Source organism: Girardinichthys multiradiatus, chromosome 18 (assembly GCF_021462225.1).
Source record: "Girardinichthys multiradiatus isolate DD_20200921_A chromosome 18, DD_fGirMul_XY1, whole genome shotgun sequence".
In the NCBI taxonomy this organism is placed as follows: domain Eukaryota; kingdom Metazoa; phylum Chordata; class Actinopteri; order Cyprinodontiformes; family Goodeidae; genus Girardinichthys; species Girardinichthys multiradiatus.
In genome coordinates, this window is record NC_061810.1 from 50222520 (window position 1) to 50250455 (window position 27936).

The window sequence follows — 27936 nt, forward strand, 5'->3', positions numbered from 1 at the left end:
ATTCTGGGAACGTTTGATATATTCCTCACAGCGAGCTGAAAATCTGGCTGAAGCAGCGCCAGCCGGCTGCTGACTCTGTGGACCTTCTGGACATGAAACCTCCATTCAGACGTTGATCAAGGAATAGTCCTAAAAGTCCTGATTGACCTCCTGTAGAAGCAGCTGATGATCCTGAATCAGCTGACTGACCCCAGTCCTGCAGCTCCGTGAGAAATGTCCACATCCAACTGACCACTTATCATTCCAGACATTTATCAGCTGATTCCCAGAAACACTCCACATCTACTCCGAGGCAGATTGTGGGTAAACAAGAAACTGATCATTTGTGTTTCTGTTTGTGTTCAACTTTTGACTTTAAGCAAAGTGGAAACATCTTAAACTCATGATTAAAGCTTTAAAAGACAAAGAACCAGAATGTTTGATAGCTTCTCAGTATCACTGATTTATGTTCTGTCAAACAACAATAATCCCAAAATATTCCATAGTTTGTGTCCTCAGCCTCATTTGATTTATGGATATTAAATCAATATCAATATCCATCTTAGGTAAAATGTTCCAGTGCAGCTTTTCCCATCTTTGTTATGTTTCTGAACCTTTTTCCAAAACTGAACTCTACCCTGGCTTTGAGGACAATGGACCACGAAGACTTTCAGCCGTTACTTTGTCCCCTTCTTCCTGCAAACACGTCTTGATCTGTCCGGTTATTTGGGATCATCTCCAGCTTTCTGTACTGGGGACATGTCAGGTCTGCAGAGAGCGGCACCTGCTACCCTCAGGACCATGTCTTTTCTAGGAACATCCATCCATTCTTCACTAAGACAATGAAAGGCCACATTCAAAAGCCCAAACTGAGAAAGAGGAGGGTATGCATTAATGCTGCCATCACAGAGGTGGACACCTCTGAACAAGGTTAACATGGTTGCTGTTCTCCTGTAGGTTGCTGAGGTGTTTGTTGTGAACCTCTGCAACGTTTGCAAGGCTTCAGTCTTCTCCCTTGGATTCCATCTGATGCTGAGATGGACCCATCAGCCAGTGTCTTGCTGAGTTTTAGTGACTTTAGGAGGATGTTTGTGTTGTCTCTGTTAGCAGATATTTTTCTACATAAATACAGATCTGGTTCCTTCGTGTTTCTGTCTTTCCCATCGTGTCCATGAAAACATCGACAGTAAAATATTCCAGCATGTATGACAGTTACTTAGAAAAACATTGTTTACTGAAGCATTTCTCCCAGGAAAGTCCTGTGATGTCCTGGAGGGATGAAAAGCTTCATTCCTTCCTGTAACACAGGACATTTTGTTTATCAGCCTTTCTTCTGCATGGTTTCTCTACCAGATCCTGGATTTGTTCCTGAAACTTTCCTCTGATCATCTACGGACCATGACTGCTTGTCTTCGGGCCACTGGAACCTTGTTTGTTCTGGGTGGCTGTTAGTAATGGTTCCAGCTTGATTTCGTTTTCTTCAGATGATTTCTTACAGTTTGCTCCCAGACACTGACTCCTGGTGCCTTGATGTCTTCCTTGGTCTACCTGGAGGAGACCCTCCTTCAGCCAGATCATTTAGTTTGGACCCAGCAGAGTGAAGACAACCAACATGTTTGCCCACACAGCTGGCAGCTCTCTGGACGGAGACAGACAGTTTTCTTCTGCAGAAGCAGACCTTTGCTATCTCCACTCCAACGTTCCTGAACTCTGAGCAGGAAGTTGCTGATCAGCTGTGGGCTGCTGTTATGAAATGATTCCTGTTATTATTTTTGGTGAATGTTCTGATGGTTTCCTCCTGCAGACACACCAGCTGATAATCTTTGCAGCCGTTTGTCATGAAACGACCCAAACTGAAGGTCAGAGCCGAGACTGATTGAATATCTGCTGCCTTTCCTGGTTTCCTGTTTGTGTCTTGTGACGATAAAAAGTCGAGACTCTGTCACCTCTGGGTGATTTATAAATGTCCGGTTGAACATGACGTTCTGTTCTGCTGCTGTATGTTCATGCAGAGAATGGAAGAGATGGAAGTGAGTGAAGGTTGATGGTTCTGATCTGTTCTTGATGGGATAAAACCAAGAATTGGTGAAAATGTTTGATTCTACTGTGAATCTTACAGGCTTGCATGAAATGTTGCAAAAAAATGGTCTAAATGGTCCTCACACTATCATAACAGAATATTCAGCCTGTTGCTTGGAGTCTGACTGCAGGAGATGCTCACAGCTGGTGCGGATGATCGGTGCCAGAACCAGAACCCAACCATCCCCCTGTGACTGTGAGAATAAAACTTTGTTGGTCCTCATTAATTGTAAGAAAACCTTGAACAGAAGAAGCTCTCATGTCTGACAGTTAAAGAATAAACAATGAAGAACAGCTTCCTCATTGGTGCATGTCATCAAGCAGCTTTATTGAGATCTGCAGCTTCCTGCAGCATAACTAGCTGGTTCACATGTTCTGGTAGGGTCCAGTCTTCCTCTGTTGTCGTCTGTTTGTTGTTTCTGATTGGCTATGTGGACAGAATGGACCTTCATCCTGCTGGATCTTCCATCGGTTTGTTTTCTATGTGATGCTCGGGTCCTTTTGATCTTTCTGCTTCAACACGGTTTAAATGATATCAGTATTACACCTGAATGTTTTCCATTTTTAGATGGAAAAGGCTGCAGTAGGTTCCTGAAACTGGGACAACAGGCAGAGACCATCGGGACACAGGAGACTCAGAAATATTAAACATTAGAAATCAGAAGAGAAACATGAACAAACATAAAGGCAACCCCCATAGACACGGTTCTGCTGTCTATGACCCGCCTGTGCCCAGAGGCCCCTCAGCATTCTGCCAGCCTGGCCCCAGGACCACACCCAGCGGCGAGCATGGGACCCAGGAGTCCTCGCCTCTGTCCGTCACACTATCGCTGTCCTTTCCGCTCCCATTGTTTGTGTCCAGCAGCTTCCGTGATGCCCTGCGACCCTCTGGAAGAAAACAGGCTGTGTGTGAGCGCCGCCGGGGCTGCTGGGTATTTATGGAAGCAAACGCCACTGAATCACTTCCCACTTCACCCTGTAGCAGAGTCTGTGTGTGTGGGTGAGGCACTTTCCTTTACAAGTCTGTTTGCTCCGACAGAAGCTGTGTGTCTATTTCTGGCAGCAGCAGCGTGTCCTAAGCTGGTGAGACTGGAAACCAGCAACATGAACAACATCCGCTCCCAGTCCACCTCCACAGCGGTGCTTACCCACTTCAGAGGACGTTATGCTGACTTTCATTCATTTAGGGCCCAACCTGAGCCGAACTGTGATCCTCACTACTATCAAACAGTGCAGTCAGATTCAGTTATTTATTCAAATTGGATAAAAAGTTTTTCTATCTAAGGAAACCCAGCAGATTGCATCCAGTCAGTGACTTGCAGCATTCACTCCTCCTGGATGAGCATGTAGAGACAGTGGACAGTCACTGGTGTTGACTTTGCAGCAATCCCTCATACTGAGCATGCATGTAGCGACAGTGGAGAGGAAGAAATCCCCCTTAACCTCGTGTAATATAGGTTTACCTTAGTTTACCATAGATATCTCAGCTGAATTTACCCGAGTTTAACTCGTTTCAGCTTTGAGTATCTTGGTTATGATTAGTTTATTGTAGGGGATGTGGGAGATGAATGTTTTTTCTTAGCTTTGTGTTAGCATCACAGTACAGCTTAGTTTACAGGTCCTTCTCAAAATATTAGCATATTGTGATAAAGTTCATTATTTTCCATAATGTAATGATGAAAATTTAACATTCATATATTTTAGATTCATTGCACACTAACTGAAATATTTCAGGTCTTTTATTGTCTTAATACGGATGATTTTGGCATACAGCTCATGAAAACCCAAAATTCCTATCTCACAAAATTAGCATATTTCATCCGACCAATAAAAGAAAAGCGTTTTTAATACAAAAAACGTCAACCTTCAAATAATCATGTACAGTTATGCACTCAATACTTGGTTGGGAATCCTTTTGCAGAAATGACTGCTTCAATGCTGCGTGGCATGGAGGCAATCAGCCTGTGGCACTGCTGAGGTCTTATGGAGGCCCAGGATGCTTCGATAGCGGCCTTTAGCTCATCCAGAGTGTTGGGTCTTGAGTCTCTCAACGTTCTCTTCACAATATCCCACAGATTCTCTATGGGGTTCAGGTCAGGAGAGTTGGCAGGCCAATTGAGCACAGTGATACCATGGTCAGTAAACCATTTACCAGTGGTTTTGGCACTGTGAGCAGGTGCCAGGTCGTGCTGAAAAATGAAATCTTCATCTCCATAAAGCTTTTCAGCAGATGGAAGCATGAAGTGCTCCAAAATCTCCTGATAGCTAGCTGCATTGACCCTGCCCTTGATAAAACACAGTGGACCAACACCAGCAGCTGACACGGCACCCCAGACCATCACTGACTGTGGGTACTTGACACTGGACTTCTGGCATTTTGGTATTTCCTTCTCCCCAGTCTTCCTCCAGACTCTGGCACCTTGATTTCCGAATGACATGCAGAATTTGCTTTCATCCGAAAAAAGTACTTTGGACCACTGAGCAACAGTCCAGTGCTGCTTCTCTGTAGCCCAGGTCAGGCGCTTCTGCCGCTGTTTCTGGTTCAAAAGTGGCTTGACCTGGGGAATGTGGCATCTGTAGCCCATTTCCTGCACACGCCTGTGCACGGTGGCTCTGGATGTTTCTACTCCAGACTCAGTCCACTGCTTCCGCAGGTCCCCCAAGGTCTGGAATCGGCCCTTCTCCACAATCTTCCTCAGGGTCCGGTCACCTCTTCTCGTTGTGCAGCGTTTTCTGCCACACTTTTTCCTTCCCACAGACTTCCCACTGAGGTGCCTTGATACAGCACTCTGGGAACAGCCTATTTGTTCAGAAATGTCTTTCTGTGTCTTACCCTCTTGCTTGAGGGTGTCAATAGTGGCCTTCTGGACAGCAGTCAGGTCGGCAGTCTTACCCATGATTGGGGTTTTGAGTGATGAACCAGGCTGGGAGTTTTACAGGCCTCAGGAATCTTTTGCAGGTGTTTAGAGTTAACTCGTTGATTCAGATGATTAGGTTCATAGCTCGTTTAGAGACCCTTTTAATGATATGCTAATTTTGTGAGATAGGAATTTTGGGTTTTCATGAGCTGTATGCCAAAATCATCCGTATTAAGACAATAAAAGACCTGAAATATTTCAGTTAGTGTGCAATGAATCTAAAATATATGAATGTTAAATTTTCATCATAACATTATGGAAAATAATGAACTTTATCACAATATGCTAATATTTTGAGAAGGACCTGTATATTAGCCTAGCTTACCTACAATAGTGTAGATTAACTACTTTAATTAACCAAAATTAGGGCAAACAGTTTCCTGTGTTTTAAATCTCTATAAAGATTTTGAGCAGGTTTTTTGTTGACTTGGACTTTGACTCATGTTTATTTGTTTCTGTTGTGCTATGCTAACTAGCTGTGCAGTGACAGACAATGATTATGTATCAGCCGGTTAAGATGTTAAGATATTTTGTGTCCTTACATCAACTGATCTCCCAGGTGTTTTTCAGGCTGGATTGCTATCTTGTTTCTGCAGAAAGCAACCACCACACCTGCTGCAGTGTTCCCCTGCACATGCATGAATTTTGCATGTGTTCATATTGGTTGGGGTGGAGGGGTGGCGGTCTTTGGGGTGTGGTGTGGTAAAATCCCTTTAGTTTCTGGAGTGGAAGTTTTAGATCATCTTTTTCTTATTAATTAGGGAGCCATTGTCATGTTTGGTGGGGTTTGTACTGGAACAAAGTACAAGCAGGAACTTGGGAGAAGCATAGTGACTGAAAGAAAATGTAATAATGAAATAATATACATAAATTTACAGTCAGTCTCAAGGAAAACAGAGCATGGAGAAGACTGAGGCAGGTAAACTGATTGTAAGGCAGTACTACAGCCAGAGAGGAACAACTAGAACCATGAGCATGTATACACTACCGGACAAAAGTTTTAGAATGCCTTTCTCACTTAAAAGGTTACATTGTAGATTCTCACCAGAGACAACAAACCTGTGAATGAACACACATGGAATTATGTAGTTAACAAAAAGTGTGAAATAACTAAACATTTTTACATTTTAGATTATTACAAAATAGCCCTCCTTTGCTCTGATGACTGCTTTGCTCTCTTAACGTTCTCTCCAGGAGCTTCATGAGGTGGTTGCCTGAAATGGTTTTCTAAGGAGTATTGAAAGAACTTCCCAAAAGTTCATTGAGAGAAGGCCAAAGGTTAATATTTCAGTCATCACAGCAAAGGGCGGTTACTTTAAGGATTCTAAAATATAACAGATTTAAAGTTATTTTACAATTTTTTGTTTGCTATATAATTCCACATGTGTTCATTCACTGTTTTGAGGCCTTCAGTGAGAAACTATGTACAATGGAAAAAGTCATAAATATAAAGAAATCCATCAAATGAAAGTCGTTATGGTAGTGTATACTGAGGCTGAGGAGGAAAGTGACTATTGAATCAGGACATCTGTGGAGCACACCTGAAGCTCATCATGTTTGCTCTGTGTATGCACTGACAATAAAGGAATCTTATCTTATCTAAATGATTTTCAGGTACTGATGGCGGTAGTATTTACACCTGACATATCTCTTCTTGTCCTCTCCACACTGACACAGGCCAAAGTATTTGCCAACAAAGGTTAGAGATGATCAGAACTGAATGAAAGAAAGTCTGGTTGAACAACGTCTGCATGAAGTGCAGACATTTAATGATTTACCTTGTCTTGGAAACATGTTGCAGTTTGCAGGTTAATATAAAACCTCATCTTTAGAAATCATCAACACATTTTCTCTATATTAGCCAATGAATGAAAGATCATCGATGTTCATGTTATAACTTTGGTCCAAATTTAGTGACTTTATTTTGTACCAGTCAGTCGTGGCAAACGGCTGCTCACATCGAGTCTGGTTCTGGTTCTGCTGGTGGTTTCTTCCTGTTAAAAGAGAGTTTTACCTTCTGCTGTTGCTACATGCGACAGAAACGTTTAACCCGTCAGAATATTAGACTGAACCTGATGATATGATTTAATAACTAGGATTATATGGGAATGTGTGTACTTCGATCAATCTGATTGGATTGAATTTATTTATTTTTCTGTAAAGTACCTTTAAACAATAAACTGGATTGAACTAAATTAAATATGTAACTCTGCAAAGACAACAACCAAATGCTATGAAGCCGATTAATGTCTCCAAGCTTTGGTTGACGCTGGGGCAACATTATTTCACAATAAAGACAAGAGTTTTCACACTGGTGAAATGGCTCCTTTAAAGGGTGTTTGGGGCACTGCAGTGAGCAACACTGTTGTGCATCCCCGCGATTGCAGAGCCAAGACGCTGAAGGTTATCCAGATAATCACTCTTCACATTTCTCCATCTACACCAGAAGGTTCATGGCAGTTTTCCCCAAAACTGGCTATGTTTAATATCTAGAAAACACTGGTCCCCTTGTTTCTTGCCCAGTCCTGTTGGGGAACACTCTGAGTTTGGGTATGGAATCAGCTGCGGCGACCCATTCTGTCCCTTTATACTGGTACTGATTGCCTGACTCCTGACCATTGGGTCAGTAACCCCGTGAGAGAGAATATCCAACCAGCCTGCAGATTTTATGGTTTGTCTGATTAGCAGCTTTGATCAGGCTTAAAGTCTCCCAGGTCCTGAGGTTTCATGGCTGAAGCTAAGACTACACCCATCAAACCATGTCTTTGAGTGGTGTTATAAAAGTCTTATCTGTGCTTGCACGCTAAAACTGTCATGATGCATGGGCAGCTTAACAGAAACAGCCTAAACCAGTGAATCGTCTCACCTGAAGGCGGATTTAATCATTAATGTGTTTCCTAGGAATCACTGCAGCGTCACCAAGATGATCTCTGCTCGGTGAAGGTTCTGCAGCTGCCCAACGTCTGTTAATGTTTGAAGACTTTATGATTCTTTGTGCTGCTGGTGTTCCAGGTGTAGGAACATCATGATTTACAACTGGGCGGATCTAATGACCTGAACAGCATTACGCCATGATTCATTGTGTTTCATAGTCCTCTATCTTTAGGAGTTTAAGCATCACTGAAGTTGTTGTTGTTACCAGAACCATAAGCTGGAGACTTGATATTTCAGGTTCCTCCAACCAACTAGGGAGGCTGATCTTCTGTGGGTATTGTCCTCACAGTGTGGGTCTCAGAGGAGATCTTCAAAATGTTCCAATGAGGAGGCAGGGGATGTTTCTGAACTTCACGTGTGGAACGTTGCAGCTTCCCATTTGATTCAAGCTTTTTTTCTATAGGAACAAAGGTCCAAAATGCTAAAGGCTTATGAGCAAAGCTAAAACGTAACAGCAAAACAGTTGATGAACAGAATACTGGCATAGAAATGAGATCACTGCAGTCCTGAAGTCAGGCATTAACCTTTAGGACCTGATCAAACATTTACCTGCTGCTCCGAGTGTGAGCAAAGTTTCACAATAAACGATAACTTTTAGGACCTAGTTAATGTGTGTCTCATAGAGGCAACACCTTCTGCAATCAGTTTTAGAGGACTGTCCTTCAGTGTCTGATGTATTCAAATATTTCCATTAAAATGGAATTCAAGTTCATTCCCCATCGCCCAGAAGAAGACCTGAAGACACAGTCTGTCGAGTCTGTTAAGATCTTTGTTTCTGTAGAGGAGGCGGATGTGATGCCATGGTGTTCGCTCACCGGGTTTTTAGGTTTTTAGGTGTCAGCTGGACAGGAATGAGCTGGAAATAAAAAGATTACCTTCCGATTTAGAAAAACTGTTCCTGCAGATGATATCTGACTAACAGGATACTGTTCATGTATCCTGGTGTCTTGTTTTTGAGTTGATGTCAGGATGGATTAGAGCTTCATCTACAGATATAAAGACGTTGCTCCTGTTGTGATTATGAATCTGAGAATATCAGTTAATATTAATATTTTATCAAATAATATTTGGGTGTTTTAAGGGTTGCCCTGTGAATACCAGCCCAGTAAGTCGATGGTATTAGGACAAAATCAAAAGGGTGAGCCAAGCTCTGACATTATTGAACAGCATAAACTCTGCACATATATGGAATGAATTCACACAATTTCTTAAAATACAAGAATTTATTAACAAAAATAAGTCAACTCAAAGTCAAACATATTTCAATCAACAAACTCTTTACTTTGCTAAAACAATCCAACTAAACTACCAAGCAGAATTAAAGAATAATGAAGACTAATGGACTATGTACAATATAAACAAGTTGATTAAAGATGATTGATAATCATGACCAAAAGAGTGATGCAACATTACCATGCAATGTTTATGTTTGAGAACCAAGGATTATCTTGAAGAATCTGGAAATGAAGTTAAGTTAGTCTTGGAATCAACTTAGAAAATAATCAGCAACATTTAGACAACCCTTCACAATGCAAGATCAGATAAAATATTATTTTAATAAAATAATGTTTTAAATAATGATTTGCTGAATAAAACCAACCTTCTGGATGACTAATTCTCATCAGTGTCTCATTAGCTGCCTTTATTTATTCAAATAATATTTGAAGAAATATTATTAAAGGAAATGGTAAAAAGTTATGGGAATATTTTGGAAAAGAGCCAAATCTTTCTGGAGAAATGGGGCTTAATGGTGTTTACTTGGTTTTCAAATTCAGTAAAGTTATGTTAGGGACTATTATTTATGGGATTGAAAATTAATAACCTTTCTGGGTAAATATTCTTTAGCAGCAAGCACGTGTTCTTAGCTGTTAGCAGTTAAAGCTAACAAAAGAAGCTGATAGCTTAGCACCAGAATTAAACACACACCTTTAAAATACTGTTAATAAAAAGGGTTAAAATGCATAAGCACGGACGGCGCGTTATACAGGAAGTGACGTTACCCAGAGCAACAGAGCATCCAATCAGTCCTGATTGGATATCCTAAAGAGTTTGATGAAAACTCTTTAAGCAACAATTAACAGCAGCTCAGCAGTCCAGACCTTAACCCCATTGAGAATCTTTGGGATGTGTGAAGAAGGATTTGCACAATGGTCAGACTCTACCATCATCAATGCAAGTCGGGCCGCCAAGCTGCACGTTACCACGGTGATGCGGCTCCTGTTGTCCTCTTTCCAGACTGGAAAACTGCTCCACTCGGATTCGTAGAGACTGCGTCTCTGCAGGGAATTCTCTGGAACATCGTTTGCTTCTGCAGGCCTCAGAGAGAAAGTCAAACCAGGTTTAGACCTTAATTTCCCCTTTTTATGAATGAATACCGGATTCTTTCAACAGTAATTCATCCGTACTTAACTCAGTGCATATGATCGATGATCGTATGACGCTCTTGGATCCAGTTTGAAGTGTTTATGTCGGTTGCCAGCAAAGAGACATTAGCGAGCGGTGCCTCCACTGTCCCTATGATCACCGGTGTGGAAGAGATAATACCATTGGAAAGGTGGGGGTTTTATACGGTCAGTGGCATCATGGGAAGTCCGCTTTTACACCCCCCCTTTTCCAAATGTTGGAAGTAGGTTAAATGCAATTTATTATAAAAGTTCCAGAAAAGTTTGTACCGCATCTTTCATGTTGTTTCCATGGCTGTGGGTCCCAAAACTCCTGTCTGTGGTGGTGAAGAAGGAGCTGAGCTGAAAAGTGAAGTTCTGACATGTGGATCCTGGATACAAGCAGATAAAATGAGCTTCTTCTGTAGGGTCAGATTAGGAGAAGCTTAAATACCTCCCACTGGAAGGAGATGCTGGGGAAGATCCATAGCTTAGTGGATGCATTGTGTTTCCGTTCTAGTATGGAAACTCCTTTTCACTCTGTACACCTCAGACTTCCAGTACAAGACAGACTCCTGTCATCTGCAGAAATACTCGGATGATTCTGCAGTCGTGGGGTGGATCAGAGATGGACAAGAAGCTGAGTACAGGAAGGTGGTGGACCGCTTTGTGGCATGGTGTGGAAACAATCATCTCATTTTGAACGTGACTAAAACAAAGGAGATGATTGTAGATTTTAAGAGAAACAGGAATAAGTCAAAAACTATTTCTATCACGGGAGAAGAAGTGGAGGTGGTGGAGGAGTATAAATACCTCGGTGTTCACCTGGACAACAGACTAGAGTGGAGATGCAACTGTGAAGCCATCTACAAGAAGGGACAGAGCAGACTGTACTTCTTGAGGAAGCTTAGGTTCTTTGGTGTTTGCAGCAAGATGCTGCATATCTTCTATAAGTCTGTTGTGGAGAGTCTGATCTCTTCTCCATCATCTGCTGGGGAAGCAGCATCAGAACCAGGAACTTAAAAAAGCTCAACAAGCTGATAAAGAAGGCTGGTTCTGTTCTGGGAACTCCTCTGGAACCTCTGGAGATCATTGTGGAAAGACGGATACTTCATAAAATGAAGAACATTATGGAGAACCCTGAGCATCCTCTTCATGAGACTGTCCTACAACAACAGAGTGTCTTCAGTCAGAGGCTCCTTCAGATTTGCTGTAAGACGGAGCGCTACAGGAGATCCTTCCTGCCCACAGACATCAGCATCTACAACGACTCTTTGAGGAAACCTTCATAATATGAGTTACAACAACATTTAATTTCCCTTTGGGATCAATAAAGTATTTTTGAATTGAATTGAATTGAATTGAAAAGTGTTTCTGGACAGATGGATCTGTGGGTTTCCTACCTGGACTTGTTACCTCTGCAACCTAATGTCATGTGGGAACCAATGAAAAGAAAGGAAGCACGAGTCTGTAAACTCTGGAACAACTAAAACTAACCCTAATGGACCTTAACAAACAAACTTGCAGTCCAGATCTATGAATCAGTCTCAGAAAGTCCTCGCATATCTCCAGTGGTTCACATCTGTTAAAGGTAATGGACTCCAGCAGGTCCAGTGAATGCATCATGATGTAAAGTTTAAGCGGGATAAAGATAAACATGGAAGGGTTGGATCATTTTACCCTGCTCTGGTTTACAGACGGAACAGAACCTTGTTGATCTGAATGGATCACTTTAAGGTTAAGTGTATTAATGTCAACTCACCAGGGGGCGCTTTGCAGAGACATTTGTTGGTTTGTATCTAAAGACTTTTGTGAATTTTTCTCATGACTGATTGATTAATTGATTGATCTTTCCTCTTCCATCCTCAGATTTTTCCATCCCTCTCCCCCCTCCCACAGCTCCATCATGCCTATCCTCAAGAACCTTCCTGTTCGCCTGAAAGGCGGTGGTCCAACTCTAGACAACGCCCTGTTCATCCGTAGGATGAGTCTCAACATCACGCCCCACCACAATCCCTTTGAACACGATGATGACAATATCCATGGCAACAGTGGCCATGGAAACCACTGGTCACCCGGAAACTCACTGTTGGATGGTGATGTGCCAAGGGACCGCAACCCATTTGAGGATGAGGAGGATGAGAACGAGGCCAACGAGGGAAAAAAAGGAAATGGTGGAGGAGGGTCGGCAAAGGGTTCTTTCAAGTTTATGTCACCGCTGAAGAGTCTCGGAAAGCTTGGAAAGAACCTGAGAATGTCAGGGAAAAGCAAAGTGGCTGAGACACCCTCCCCACAGGGGTCGCTGCAAGGAACGCCTTCACCTTCACAGAAGAAGAAAAGAGGCAGGAGGAGCTCTGAAGGCAGTCTGCTCAGGTAAACTAGGATACTCAGACAGTTACTGGGTTTTCAGAGATTATCTTTCGGTGGATGTCACATGATAATAAAAGGCAGAAATTAAGATACTTTTAGCCCCTTTAGCAGCAATACCTTCTCAGCTCAACTTGCGTCATCACTGGTTGAGTCATGAGAGCGACCCAGTTTAAGAATCAAACCTGCCATTTTTAAAACTCACAGCAGACTGAGCGTATGCTGAGCTTTAAAGAACATAGAACCACTGAAATCAACTCTGTGGTCCAATGATGAAGTGCAGACGTTGTTGTGTTAGTGGCCGATGAGAACCTACAGAGGGAGCTCGATGGTGGTTTGTCATATACAGATCACATTGTTACTTTTCAGGAAACCTTGCTATGATGACTTCGCCCACATTCAGGCGGTACTCAGTTGAAATGGATAATGAGGTACTATTGGGATAGAGCCACTGAAATAATAATGTTTAATCTATTTGTGCTTCTTATATGGAAGTATGTAACAAAAAAATAACTAAAAAGGAAGGAAAATAATGATATTATATATTATAATAGAAACTCATGAAACAGTGTCAATATAGAAAGGTACATTGGCAGAGACGCTTCATCATCCAATAAATAACGACCCGTAGTGGTCGTTATTTCCTGGATGACAGTCGGACATTTCTTGTTTCTGAAAGATGTTTAATTTCTTGTTTGAAATGTTTTTAAAGACTTGAGGAATGGTAAGCCTTTTATATCCAAGTAGAAGACTTTCTTTAACTAAAAACACTCGGAGACTCTGGAAATGATGGGCAGTCAGAGTTTCATGAAGGTTTAGGTGATTGAGGTAGCAGATGTAAAAAGAGGTTCCAGAACGAGATCATTGCGAAGATGAAAACTTCAAAAGATAACCAGATCCTGACTCTCTGCAATCTCTACCAGATTTGCAGGAAAATATCGTGACTCTCTGAGCCCCCGTAAGGAGTCCATCACCAACGGGGACCTCAACTGCTCCGAGAGCGACTGTGACTCTATCAGCCGACGCCTGACCTTCATGAAAAAGGTGGGCCTGGGGAAGCTGAAGAAGGAATCTATGACCGACTGCCCCGAGGACCAGCCGGTCCAAGAGGAGGTGGTGGAAGAGGTCAAACCCAGAGAGCCTCTGTCAGGTAGGAGAACTATGAGGAATTCACACCTGGTAGGTAACTGGAGGCCAAAGATGCTGTAGTTAGGTTTGGACTGTTGCTGTTTGGTTTGTTTTGTACCTTTCTGTACCTTTCTGTACCTTTCTGTACACACATTGGAGTGTAATTGTGCAAACCTTGACAAGGATCCAAATACAAATGAGGCCAACGTGGGTAGAAAGAGACTTGTGGTAAGAGCCACGCAGCTGAATCAAAGGATTGAATGATGGATGCCATCAGGTTTGACAGAGGCCTTCATTAGATTCAGGTGTGTTGGAGCAGGGATGCATCTAAAAGCTGCAGGACGGTCGCTCTCTAGGACTGGAGCTGGAGACCCCTGCTCTAAAGACTCTTGTTGGAAGATTTCTGATAAGATCTGACTGATCAGGAGACCTCAGGTGTAACTGATGACCAGTGTCTGTGTTTACAAGAATCCTTGGATCAAAGCAGGTCATCCTGCAGCCAGGGTTCTGATGCTGATGGGGAGTTCTGGCTTACTCCCTGAGCTCCATTTCTATTTAAACCTTATTGGACTGGTCTAACCAGTCAACTGGTTTGATGGTATACCTGTTTGTTTGGCCATAATGTCACTTTAACATCTAAACCGGGCTGTAGTTTTTTTAGGGAAATCATGAAATGATTCTGAACTCAGTTATGAACTCCAGTAACATGCGACCCAGTTACCAAAAACTCAGATTATTTTAGGCCCAGGGAAATGATTTGACTGTTTTCTGTAACCTCAATGTGAGGAAGGGAAGTCCAGCGCAGTGATACTACAGGTCAGCTCCTTGTTCTGTCTTTGCACGGAGAAACAATTCAAAGTCATTTCTTTGCTCCTGCCTCCAGCTCCCTTTATCAGATCGAGAAACATTCCCTTTCCAGGTATTTTCCTCCCGTGGAAGTAGTTTCATCCTAGTTTGTTTTCACATCACCAGCTGATCTTATCAGTACTTTTTAGACACAGTGGACAACCTGGAATTCTCCACTTAGACCCTGGAATCTGACTGGGAAGTGTGTGATATCATAAATATGTGGCGGGTCCTGGAAACTTCCTTTTGTTTATTCCCACCCTGTTTACTCTGCCGTTTTATAATGAGGGATTGGTTCCTCCACACCCTTGTTTACACATTCAAACAGCCTCTTTGCTGTTCATTGCCTGCAAAGTTTGTTTCCATTAATGATTAATTGGATATTTTCATAGTCATTTCTCTGGCTTTGAAAGATCAGGAAAGGAGAAAGGATCTGGCAGACGATTTCAAAGTGAAACAAAGCAGGTTTTATCAATGTTTGAGCATTTAAGAAACTATATTATGACACATCTAACAACATTTACTTTAACTTAAGAGTCGTTACTGATAAGACCAGCAAGGTCAGAGACTCAAGTCTGAGTCCTGCAGCCGGGTTTTAACTAGGGAGGCGATTAAAGGTGCAGCACAGAATCCTTAAAGGAGGAAGTCAGGAACTGTAGCAACATGATGTGTCCGCAAACGTGTTCAAGTTTTCATAATGTTAACTGGTTATCAACCACTAGTTTATTGTCACCAGCAGGAAACAGGGCTACAGATAAGCCCAGATATATCCCTACTCTTCATAATAATCAGAGGAAATATTTTGACATCACAGCAATCAAAGCCTTCTTATAACTGCTGAGCAGCTTTTTGCATGTTTCAGGTATTTTGATCATTTCCTTTCGATAAATTTTTATATCTTAATGATTACCTTCCTCCACAGATCAGATTAGAGAAGATAGTCTGCCTGAACAGCCATAAAACTGACGTGACTTCCAGTCATAAGAAACTTTTTGGTCATATAAAAAGATTTCTTTAAACTGAAATCTGCCAGGGGTATGAATAAGTTTGGCCTTCACTGCTTCTGGTCCTCAGGGGCAAACATGGAGACAAAGTAATGAAGCTGCACTTCCTAAAACTCTAGCAAACAGAGCAAACATCTATATTTGTTGAGCTTTTTGATGAAATGAAAATTTTTTTGAAATAATCTTGATGTATAAAAAAGTGGAAATTAGTCTCAGCACCCTACCCCCCACCCCCCCATCGCAGCCCACCCCACCTCTTACCCCCACACCATGCCAGCCTACGCCACCCACTCTCGCCCCACAGTCTCTGAAGGCTCCATCTGACGTGTTTTCTGTGGCAGTAGAAATCTGAGGAGTTCCTCAGGGATCACATCACGTCTATTTGCTGTTTTGTGATCGTTCCAAATGCTTTGAATCAAATGATGCTTGTGCTTATTACCAATTTAACGAGAAAACTTAAGCTGCAACAAATTACACCGAAAGTCCAAAGAAAAAGACACATTGAGCTCCTTATGACGGCCACGTCGACAGTTTACTCCATGTCTGAGGTTCTACGTGTACAAGATTTGGATATTCACAAGCTACCTGCTGTCTCCTGTAAGATCACTGCTTAAAGCTGTGATGTTCAGTCACTGTTTGATGCAGGGTTAAGGTTTAAAGAAGTTACCCTGAGCCTGTCATGTCTCCATGGACCCATTAAAATAGGTTCCTCCATATCCATTTAATGCTGTGATTGTTGCAGCTCAGGCCACCTTCAGGAGCTAAAGACAACAGAAAGCACAACATTTTCCATCATGCCTATAGATTTTACTCAGTCTTCCGGTCAGAAACTGCCACAGCCTCCCAGGGAAAGCTTACTGCAGGATGCTAATAGTAAGTACATCCTCTTGTCTATCATCAGACTCAGGAAGGACCGGTGTGACTTGCATCCCGGTGGGGGAGCGGTGGACCAGAACTGTCCCCTCGCAGACCTGCAGGGTGTTCTGGTAAATCTGACCCGTTGGAGACTAAATGCTGTTTTCTCTCAGTGATCGGTTTTATTCTGAAGTCCATCTGGAGCAACGTTTCACCACTTTCCTTCTGCATCCAGACTGGCTGCTGTTTGTCTCTTTCTTTCATTTGTCTCTAATTGTTCAACACGTTTCTGCAGCTCTTCATCACTTGGTTGCTCAGACAGGATCAATTATAAGGAGCTTTCTAACATAGAGCCTTAGGCCCGGCGCTGATGGTGTAAGGGTTAAGCGTGCGACCATATACGGAGGCTACAGTCCTCGAAGCGGCCGTCCCGGGTTTGAGTCCCGGACCCGGCGATATTTGCCGAATGTCTCCCCCTCTCTCTACCCCTCTTTCCTGTCTGCCTACTGTCAAAAAAATTTAAATAAAGGCCACTAGTGCTAAAAAAATATCTTAACATAGAGCCTCACCAAAATCTGCATATCCACATATATGACATCACTTCCTGTGGACATTACTGTACATCTCCTAACTGAGCGAGTGTTTGAAGGTGGCTTAAAGATTGGTTTATTTTTTCCTCCATTCATCTGGAAACCATAGAAGATTTGCAACACCTGGACAGTTGGGAAAGAAGCTGTAATGGAGGAGCATTTATTACCTACTGTGTTAAATCCAAGCAGAAAGATCTCCATGTGCCTGTTTGTGGCGTCCTGCACAGGCAGCGGAGATTTCACGCCACTGATTCCATCCCTTTCATCTGAACTTTATGTTTTACAGCCAGGTTGTTTACAAGAACTCTGGCTGACTGTGAAGAGCAGAGAAAGCTGAGGAACATCAGCTGGGGGTTTGTTTTCAGATGATGCTAAAAGCAGCATATCAGCAGATCAGGTTACTGCTAATGGTGTGTGTGTGTGTGTGTGTGTGTGTGTATGTGTGTGTGTGTGTGTGTAATGCAGCTACAAACAGCCCTCACACCTTTAATCCTGTTTAAACACGACACATGTCAGGCTCCTCCATGACTGACAACGTTTTAATGAGAAGAATTTCACCTTAGGTCCAGTTCCTGGAACCACATCTGGATCAGGGTCTAGATGATTCCTGGGATTAGAGGGGTCCTGTATAAATCCTGAAGGAACATGTTTAACTGGACCTCAGTCCAATGAATTGAGGAAACAAGTTAGAAGTTAGATGCTCAGATGTTGCTGCTGAATCTTCTCTAGCAGGTCAGACCAGCGGCTGCTGGTCAGAGAAACACCTGTTCAGGTAAATTAAAGGTAGAAACACCTGTCTGAGAGCTGAACCACTCACCAGTCACCTGCAGAACTACTCATTCAATCAAAGTAATGGAAACAGGATTGTTTCCCAGGATCTTCCAGGTTTCCTGGATTTCTCTAACATTTCTGACTGACTTGAACCTCTGAAGATGCTGCTGATAAAAAGACCTGACATCCTGACGTTTTCCCAACATGCAATAGCTTCGGGTAATAAAAGGTTGACTCGCAAATACCGCATCACATCAATGCGATTTGTTAAATAGAATAGAGGATGTCGTGGAGACTTGGAGCTGGAGACTCGGAGATGGGGGCTTCTGTCCCAGAAAATCGATTCCCTCAGCCAGATAAAGACCAAATCTAACAAAGCGGTCAAATATATGGATAAGAGGATGAGGAAGGTGGCAGGATAAAGGGATAAATGATTGAGGGTGGGGTCTACAGGGTCCTGCTCCCGTTACCCAGTTAGACCATTAACCCCATCAACTAAAACACCTCTAACCCCAGACTCAAAAAAACTACCCCTAGTCTTCCTCCCTGCTACTAATTTGGATTATTTTGACCGTTTTAGTTTCTTCACTCTAACATTGACCCTCGTTCTCTGATAAATAAATCTGCATTCATTAAAAGACTAAATAAAATCAGTTATTATGTAAATGAGGACACATCAGTTACAGATTCTTCAGCAGCTCCCATCAAACTCTGCTTCACTTCACTGATGAAGAAAAGTCTGGAGGCTCTCAGGGAGATCTTCACATCTCATCAGGAGCGCAGAGGAAACTTCTGTGGATCTGAGTTTGAGATGTTCTGGATTGTTTCTGCGCAGTTTCTCAGCAGGACGACTGATTGGCTGAGGCCTTGCTGTATTCCCATTGGTTGGATTTAAACATCCAGGAAACTCACCTGCAAAATTCTGCAGCTGCATAACCAGGAAAATGGTTATGCAGCACAATGAACCAGAAATAATTGTTTTCAGTCCTCTTAGAATCACTAGACAAAAGTCATACACTGAAATGAAAACAAAAATCATGAGAAATAATTGTAGTTTGCACAGTTTCTCTTCATATTTATCTCATGTCAGCTTCAGTCTTGTTGCATTTTCTGAACCTCAGAGGAAGAAACTTATTTTCGGATTTTTGGCTTTACAAAACTTCAAATTCTTGAATTAAATGTAAAATGAGCTTTGAAGGTAAATATGGGTTCTTCGTTTGGAGATGAAATGTTTCCGTCATTCAGCTACAAAGAAGCTCTGAATATAAAGTGGAGCTTGTGTTTTATATCAAGCTGTAGCAGATGTCGTGTCTCTCAGCCTGCGCTGCGTTTACTGACCTCCAATTAACTCAGTGTTGGTGTCTCCTGGCTCTGCTCTCTGTGATTTATGTTCCAACATGTTCTGGCTTCATATGTGAGCATCATGAGGGCCAAAAGGCGAGCTGTCAGACACAGTTCAGCTGCAGTGCTCTGCAGGTATGCATCACCAGCTAGCTGCACGGTTCGCTCTGCACCGCTGCTGCGTGAAGACTGGGCCTGTCCAGGCCGGTCCTGTTCACCTTCACTCAATGTGCTGAGAGCTTCTCCGTCCCATCGTTTAAGCTCACCACTGAAGCTACAGACATTCAGAATAAATAGAAGAAATTCCTGTAGGTCTGACATGCAGACCAGATCGTTCTGGTGATTCTGGCCAGAAACTCGAAAACATTCACTGACTTAGTGGAATTAAGGGGACTTCACCCTGAACTTCTTTCCATTTATTGGCACATTGATCAGAACCTGTGTGGACCTCATCTCTGATGATGAATGTTCTCACTGTGTTCTGGTCTGACCCAGTTGGAACTGTTTCAGGGTTCAGTCAGTTGGCTCAGGAAAGAAGCAGTGATGAAATCAGATGTGTGTCAAAGGTGTTGCTTCCATGTAGACCCATCAGCAGAGACACGATCCTGCAGCAGAAGGTTAGATCATCAGTTGATCTGAGATCCAGACCAGAAGACAACTTCTTCTGGTTTTAAAAACAGAACATCTCTTTGAAAGTGTTTCAGTTCAGTTTGAATTTGGTTTGTTGAGGCCAGATGATGATTTGAACTTCCGTCCTGAGACTTGAGAAGAAACAGCTGAAGCAGGATGTGTCCTGCAACAATGTGGGCTTAGATACAATTAAAATAAGACATTTCCATGTAGAGTTCTAATTGTGATTCTGGTTCAGCATCAGTTCACCCCAGAAGGGAGATCTTCACCCTGTGGATTGTTGCAGGATGAACCAGCAGGGTGAGCGCAGAAAGTGATGAAAGCCCGGCTCAGTCCTCCGTTGTGGAATTTAACCTTGGATGGTGCGTTTAATTAATCCATGCTCATGTTTCCTGCTGGAAGCTGCAGCTCTGCACCTTCCAGCAACATGTTGCTGCAGGATTCAGGCAGAAGAGGGAATCTAAAACACAACGTCCACTTTAAAGACTCTCAAAGGCACAAACCAGAGCTCAGATTTCTGAGACAAACTGTTCAGCTAGAATATAAGAAACATGAACCAGAATCTTTAAGAAAAGCTGTAAAGTGGAGCTTTGTTTGGTTGTTCTGCAGATTTTTTGGCTGTAAGACCTGGAAACTGAAGACGTTCAGAGCAGGAAGCTGTTCCTTCAGCTCCGCGGTTCCATAATCTCCCCCCAGCAGCCTCAGAGAGTTGATAAGAGGCTCCCATGATGCCTGTCAGGGCCAGTCAGTAGTTCCTCACTAAGCTGGCAACTGATGGGGGTTTAAAGAGCTGCACAGATGTTTCTGACCACATATCTGCTGGATGGCTTCCTGTTGAAGACCATAGCAGACTGGTGCAGGCTTCCGAGGACTAGAGGTTGACTTTAATGCTTCACAGCAGTGGTGTTGCTCAGTTTGTCTGTGGTCCTAAAAGTAATTAGTAGTCTCAGTGGTCTGTTTAGTGTTGTTGGTGTCACACCACACCACCAGGTTCTGAACTTCATCTTCATATGCACTCCTCATCTCCTCCAGTAATGGTGGAGCTGTGATTGCTGCTGAACCTGGATGGTCCTCACAAAGAGCCGGGTTGGTGTGACTGTGAGAGCTGGGGACTGAAACCTGCAGATGTTCTCTGAAGCTCGGAAGACACTTTAGGCTGCAGCTCTGAGGCTTCACTCTCTGGTGTCAATGTTTTTACTCGGGCTGATTTTCTGTGTTGGGACGGAGGACAGAACTGCTGTTCCAGGACCTTGGTCCTGGATGGAATCGTCCAATGGGAGCACACAGAGAAGAGATGAGACAGCTCTGATTGGTCCAGACTGGGTTTCTGACTCTGTCTGAATAAAATATGATATTCCATTCTCTATGACATGGAGTCAATGAGTTTCTTTAACATGACGATGATGATGTTGATGAACTGAGAAAGAGGGTGGAGGTGGGCGGGGCTAAATGCTTCCAGCTGGAACAGATTTCCTCTGCAGGCTGAACAATAAGAGCTGTGTTTAACAGCTGAGAGTGGACCACATAATGTAAGGTGTGTGTGTGTGTGTGTGTGGTATCCTTAACATACATATGAAGGTGCTGTTCAAGCTGTGTTTCACTCCAGTGCCATCTGGTTTGAAGCGTTGCAAACTGCTGAAGTTTCACCATCCAGAGGTCCCACCTTGTGTGTGAGTGTGTTTGGATCTTTGAATGAACCCGTTGAGACAGGGCTGGTTCAGCATCAGGCGTGTTGAGACAAAGTGACGACATTCAGGACTGACCTTCTCCTGTTTCCCCATTTATTCCCGGTCTGATCGGCTCAGTTCAGGATCTGGCAGTATTTTTGGGAATTAATCCGGTGTCAGTCAGGGTCCCCCCTTCAGACAGAGGATTCTGTCTCTCCCCAGCGGTCTGATTAAAATCTAAGCTTTGCTCTGAAACTAGCAGTGAGAAGTCATGTGATCTCAGTTGTTCTTTGTGCAGCAGCTAAACACATTTATTCCACAAGCTACTGTTTAAGGAACTTTAGAGGGTTTGATTTCAGCAAAACAAGTAAGTAAAGTGAACTGAGTGATTTCTCATGATTTAATGGTATGTGAATCTGAGTATCATCTGCATAGAATTGTGATGTTTCTAAAAATAAATAGTAACAAAAGCATGAAGAGTAAGAATAATATGTGCCCGAGAACAGAGCCTTGTGGTACTCCACCATTCAGGGTGGATCTGAGCCACAGTTGTGCAGAGCTTTTAACATCAATACAGTTCTTCAGACTGGAGGTCAAAATATTGTCACCCACTGTGTTGAAAATGATAAAATCACTGGGATCTACTGTTATTAAGAGATCATTAAAAAGTGTAATTTCTGTGCTGTGAAGAGCTTTAAAACCAGACTGAAACACCTTTAAAAGGTTCTGTGCCTCTAAGAACTTTAATGGAAGTGGCGTTTTTAGGGTTAAAACAAATGCACTGCAGCAACTGTTACTGACAATCAATCTGAGAAGAGTTGAAGTCCATCTTCAAACCGTCTGAAGTCCATCATCCTACAGAGAAAAAGATTATTCCCAAAAGCAAAACACCTCAGGCAGATCAGCAGATTCAGCCCAAGGTCAGAGTGTGAAGCCTAGACAAAGCCCAAGAACTCCATCTCAGACTCTACAGAACTCAGTTAGCAGGTTAAAGGTTAAAGGTCATGACAGGACAATTATAAAAACACTGAACCAACATGGCTGTTTGGAGGGGTTGAAGAAGAAAGCCTCTTCTCTCTAAAAACAAGATTGCAGCATGACTTTGGTCTCCAGAGCTGCATCTGAATGAAGGACAGAACTTCTAGAGCAAGGTCCTCTGGACAGATGAGACCAGAGTAGAGATGTTTGTCCATAAGCAAACCAAACACAGCAGATCAGTACAAACACCTCAAACCAACTGCAAACCACAGAGGTGTCGGGCCGATGATGTGGGCTTGTTTTGTAGCCATGTGGCCTAGAGGATTCTGCTCTCCAGTTTGTTATAACTAATCTGCTGTGGTTGAGAAAAGCATTTAGCTTTAATTTAACTCTACAGCCGTTACTGTTCCCAGCATGTTGTTTGGCCAGAAAATGTCCTAAATAGACAGATATTTGGACGCAGAAAAAGGCTCTGAAGTAAACATCACTCACAGGTTTTCTTATCTTTGGTTGAAAATAAATACAGAAAATTCGCACTCAAGAACCAAGACCTGAAGAGAAAGATTCAAAGTTTAGCGGTTCTGCTGACATTGTTCTCTTTGGAAAGATGCTCTTCCTCTGTTTGCACCTCTTCCTCTGCCCTCTGTGAGGTGGAAGAACAGGAGACATCTGGAGTTGTCACATCCTCACTTTCTCCCACAAATACACACTGGAGACTTTTATTGTGAAAGGATCACCCTGGAGAAGCTCTGGTGCAGCTGTTCCTGGCAGAGAAAGCTTAATTTCCTGTTTTGGCTTATTAGGGCTGCTTTAATCCACCTTGAGCTGGGATTTCTGGTCCAATCAACGGCCACGCCAGGCAGCGATGAGGCCATGATGATGTAACCGTTGTTCAGAAGGAGCCGGCCCTGCAGAGCCTGCAGGATCAGCTGCAGCTCCACGTCGTTGCATCACACAGCTTTCAAAGCCAAACTAAACTAATGAAATGGCTTCACTGGCAGAATGACTTCTGGATCTTATGGTTCTGTATAAAATTCACTGTTTGTTTTGAAACTATTGGTTGTTTTTTCAGTTTTAGATCTATAATAATTGATCATTTCTAACATCTAATATGAACCAGGTAAAGATGATTTTTACTTGTATTTTCCACAAATTTTCCTGCTTTTCAAATTGTTTCTGATCATTAACTGACTGAAAACATGTTCAACCTTCACAAGAAATCCTGCAAAGCTCCTTAGTTACCAGGACAGGTAGCCATCTTTAAATTCAAGATGGCTGCCATCTGACATCATTTCTGGCACCATCATGTTCATTATCAGTGTAAATGTTGCAGGTTTGAAGGTATAGTCAGCCTAACTGGGTTTTTACGAGCTACAGCAGTCATGTAAAATCGGGCGGCCATCTTTAAACCCAGCGTCTGTTTTTTTCTTGGTTCTTTAGACAGAAGCAGTTTGGATTTGAAGTTTGGTGCTTTCTGCACAAACAAACATTTCCGATCCTCAGCTGCTCCGAACTGTTTTATTTGAACTCTTGGTGGGAATTTTCCATTTGTTGGTCTTTGTCTTTCTTTCTGACTGATGATGTTGAATAATTTAATGCAAACATCATGATTCTTTAAAGGATTATCACTGTTGGGCTGAATTTCCTATGATTTCTTTTCTTTTACTAAGACTCTTGTGGATTATTGTTTTCTGTTCATTTAAGTTCAGCCTATTTTGTTCTCTTTGGACAGATTCACAGAATGTTCAGAAACTCATGTTGGACACTTTGGGCTCTCTGGGTTTTTATGTTGACTTGGTTCTGAGATGTTTGCTGGCCCACTAGATATTGTGACTGTTCTTGTCGTGGTCTCTGGCGACAGACCCGATGGACGGTGCAGATTAAGTAGAAACCTTCTGTTTTGCTTCCAGCTTCTCCCTAAAAATTTGCCGTTTATTATTTTTCAGGTATATTTTTCCAGTACTGTTTAACTTGAATGTTAAATGTGACCTTCGGTAAAAACTAAATAAACTGTTGGCTGTCAGTGAAGAACCTGCTGACATTTTTTACCCATTAAAATAAAAGTGAAAAGGTTTCGACTTTTATCATGAATTACGTCCCATCAGAGCTTCATCTGATTTTGTTAATATCTTTAACGGAATAATTTATCATTAGCTGGAGGGTCTATTGATGCTGCAAATCCTGGTTAAACATATCCAGCTTTAATTTGACCTTCTTTGGTAGAAGGTAGGTTCATGTTTGTCAGACCTCTGAAGATGTTCTCCCCGATCAACACAGCTGTACTGATGAAACACCAACCTGAACCTGTTCCTGTCTCTCCTTCAGTCCTGGAGATCCTGCAGCTGGTGAAGAAGCGTGACCTTTTCCTGGCTGACACCCACATTCTGGAGCTGGAGCAGGAGTGTACTCAGTCCGCCGCTGCCGACCCTGAGGACTCCACAAGCCCCAGCGTCAAAGATGGTGGCCGGAGGAAGGCGAAGGATGTGGAGTTGCTGTATGAGGAGCTGCAGAAGGAGCTGTGGGCCGTGGTCAGGGAGTCTCTGCGGTCTCCAACGGCTGGGCCCAATCTGGGCCTGGTGGTTCAGGTGAGTACCGTGTGAGAGCAGAGAGACAATAGCTGAGGCTACAACAAGAAAAACTGATCATACCTGTTATATTTCAGATGTAGGAAAGGAAGAATGTTGTGTTTTTGTCCTCAGGTCCTGGAGCAGGAGGAGGAAGTTGACAAGAACCGGGCTGTCAGTGAGGGAGCGGCTCCCGGGGGCCCGAGGCCTCGCCACCTGAAGCAGAGGTGGAGGGAGGCGGTGGAGGAGGCAGCTGACAGCTCGCTGCCTCAGAGAGCTGAGTTCACAGCGGGAGACTTGGACAAGTACCTGGACCGGATCCGAGCCCGGGTGGTGGAGGACCTGGGGGCCGCTAAGAGGAATGCCGTGTCCATTTACCCCGAAGAGTTCCAGGCTTTCCAGGTGAGATGGATACCAGACACTTAACTGGTCCATGTTTACCTCCAGAACCACAAACATATATTCAGCCTTTCCACATAAACAACATATAGAAAGTTATGCTGAAGAATGCATACAGGCCTCTCTGGTGGAGATTCATTATCCTGACCTTTGACCTGTACCAGGTGTATGTGGAGAGTTACCACCAGGCGGTCGCCAGTCGCCTGAAGGCCATCACCGACAGCCAGCTGGAGATGACGGACATCTACTCTCTGCTGGACTGGCTGCACAACATCTACAGCAGGTAGGAACAAACCTGCTTATTTTCAGACCAGAAACCTTCAAATAAACGTTTTAAGCGGGACCGGGTCACCTGATCGGAGGAAGCAGTTGCAGGGAGGCATGATCCAAATGAGCAGATGAATTGATGAGAGGGTTCAGAGAGGTTGACTCTAAGGAGAAAGTTAAAGACCACATCAGGAAACAACATTAAGAGGCTTTCAGACCGGAAGCAGTGGAAGCATTGCACCACCTTCAGACTCATGATTGTGTTGCACCATGGTGAGGGGGGTCATAGTGCAGAGCTGCTCACCACCAAGAGGCCCTTCCTCCACATAACTCTGCTCTTCATTTAAAATGTGAGTGGACAGCTGTTAGGCAATGCAACAAGATCCAGCATGTCGGTGAAACCTGTGCATCGATCACTGCGAACTGATCACACCGAGATCCTGATGCCTGATGTTTTCATCCGTCTCCACTCTGTCTGAGGTCAACAAGGAAGAGGTTGTTGTTTAGACTAGTTGTCCCCAACTGTGGTCCTCAGGTCACTCTCCTGCAAGTTTTAGGTGTTTCCCTGCTGCTGCACACCTGGCTTAAATAAATGGGTGATTAACAGGATCTGCAGCACTTGATGGCAGCTGAGGGAAAATTCAATCACTCAAATCTGGTGTGCTGAAACAGAGACATGTCTAAAACATGAAGGACATGTGGACCCTGAGGACCGGGTCTGAGAATCACCGGCTTTTGATAGGGCTGCTGAGCACAAACTGCCACAACTTAGAAACATCACTTCCTGTTCTATTTTTTTAATGTTTTTCAAACCTGAAAAAATTGATACTTTCTTTGGTCTCCTAGCAACCAGCACAGCCAAGCCTGGGTGCAGTTTGGAGGCGTGTGTCCTACTGCATCCAGGTAAAGACAAAATTATTTTAACTGGTGTGCAATGTAAGAAAGTCCTCTGATGGGACACAGCAGGGCTGGAATACGACTGCCGTAGAAGTGTTTCTGTGTATAAATGACAAAGTTTCTTGGTAAAGGGCCCTTCAACTGAACTGAATTGAGGGTGTCTTCACACTGGTCACTTTTGGTCCGCTTTAAACGGACCAGAATTCGTTACCCCCTTGGTCCGGACCTTTTGTGCAGGTGTGAATACACTCAAGTGAACCCTGGTCCGGACCAAACAACCGGACCGAGACCCACTTTTTGAGGTGGTCTCGGTCCGCTTCCAAACAGACTCTGGTGCGGTTCGCTCATGGTCTGAATACAAACCGGCCCCGATCCGAACCAACTACAAAAAGCGAACGTCTCTTTGGACCTAAAAAGCCACCGTAGCCGGTAGCAAAGGTGTGTGTTGTAAGGTAATCCTACCTGATAAGCTGTGTGTTGCTTAGCAACGCTACTGGCTTGTTGTGGGACAAGGCACGTAGAGAACGTCGGCGTTCAGCTCGCGTTCTCCGACGGGGTTCCAACATTATAAATGGAACATCTCAAAATCTGTGTTGAATGAGCAGCTCTTCAGCCTCACAATAATATTGAAGCTTTAATAACGGCACAAATATGCAGAACAGAGGAGCTGAACGCAGAACGTCTACAGATGTTTTTCTACATTTCCAGGTCTGTGCTCTGTCCCGCCCCCGTCGTTTCTGTCCAATGGGAACAATGATCGTCACCCACATGGGTTTGTTTACAAGTAATAGTTCACTTGCAAAAAGTACAATATGAAAACAAACCGCAGCAAATGAAAAAAATAAAGTTCGCTTTTGGTCCGGACCAAACAAGCGGACCAAAGAACCTTCCTGGTGTGAATACACCCTAAATCACAACTTCATGCTGCTGTCCCAAACAGAGGCCTTAGGACACACGCAGTATCTTCTTTAGCAAACCGATGACATATTTTGATCCTGCCTGCAGAGTTCTCTACTCAGCCCATCTGTGTTTTACCGAACGTGAGTGGAACTGGAGTTCAACTTGAGTCTGAAATCGTGTGCATGGGATGTTTTTCAGAGACGTTCTGGGGACGGTGTGCATCACAAGTCCGTTCAGCCGCTCTCAGCTCAGCTCTTTGCTGCCTTCAGAGACCGTAGACAGACTGGAGCTGGACTGCCTCAACTCTGTCCGGGTGGGACATTCAAACACATAAATACATTCATTTCCACTCTAAACTGAAAAATCACTATGTGATGAGCCCCAGATTTCTATAGATGTTCATGATGTGATAAAAAATAGTGAGATGGGTTTGATTTATTG

General features: G+C 43.3%; 1 protein-coding gene across 5 annotated transcripts in view; it reads left to right on the plus strand.

Annotated features, from left to right (window-relative positions):
* Nucleotides 1–27936, plus strand: part of LOC124884207 (exocyst complex component 3-like protein 2) — a 57427-nt gene that overhangs the window by 20289 nt on the left and 9202 nt on the right. For 4 of the 5 annotated variants that reach the window (XM_047391977.1, XM_047391974.1, XM_047391975.1 and 1 more), the window contains exons 2-7: nt 12161–12664; nt 13582–13808; nt 24794–25053; nt 25168–25434; nt 25596–25714; nt 27694–27808. In XM_047391977.1, the coding sequence (XP_047247933.1) occupies nt 12198–12664; nt 13582–13808; nt 24794–25053; nt 25168–25434; nt 25596–25714; nt 27694–27808 (1455 nt within the window). In that variant the 5' untranslated portion in view covers nt 12161–12197. Of the gene's footprint in view, nt 1–12160; nt 12665–13581; nt 13809–23333; nt 23490–24793; nt 25054–25167; nt 25435–25595; nt 25715–27693; nt 27809–27936 lie in introns of those variants that run through there. The other variant, XM_047391979.1, reaches the window with a different exon arrangement.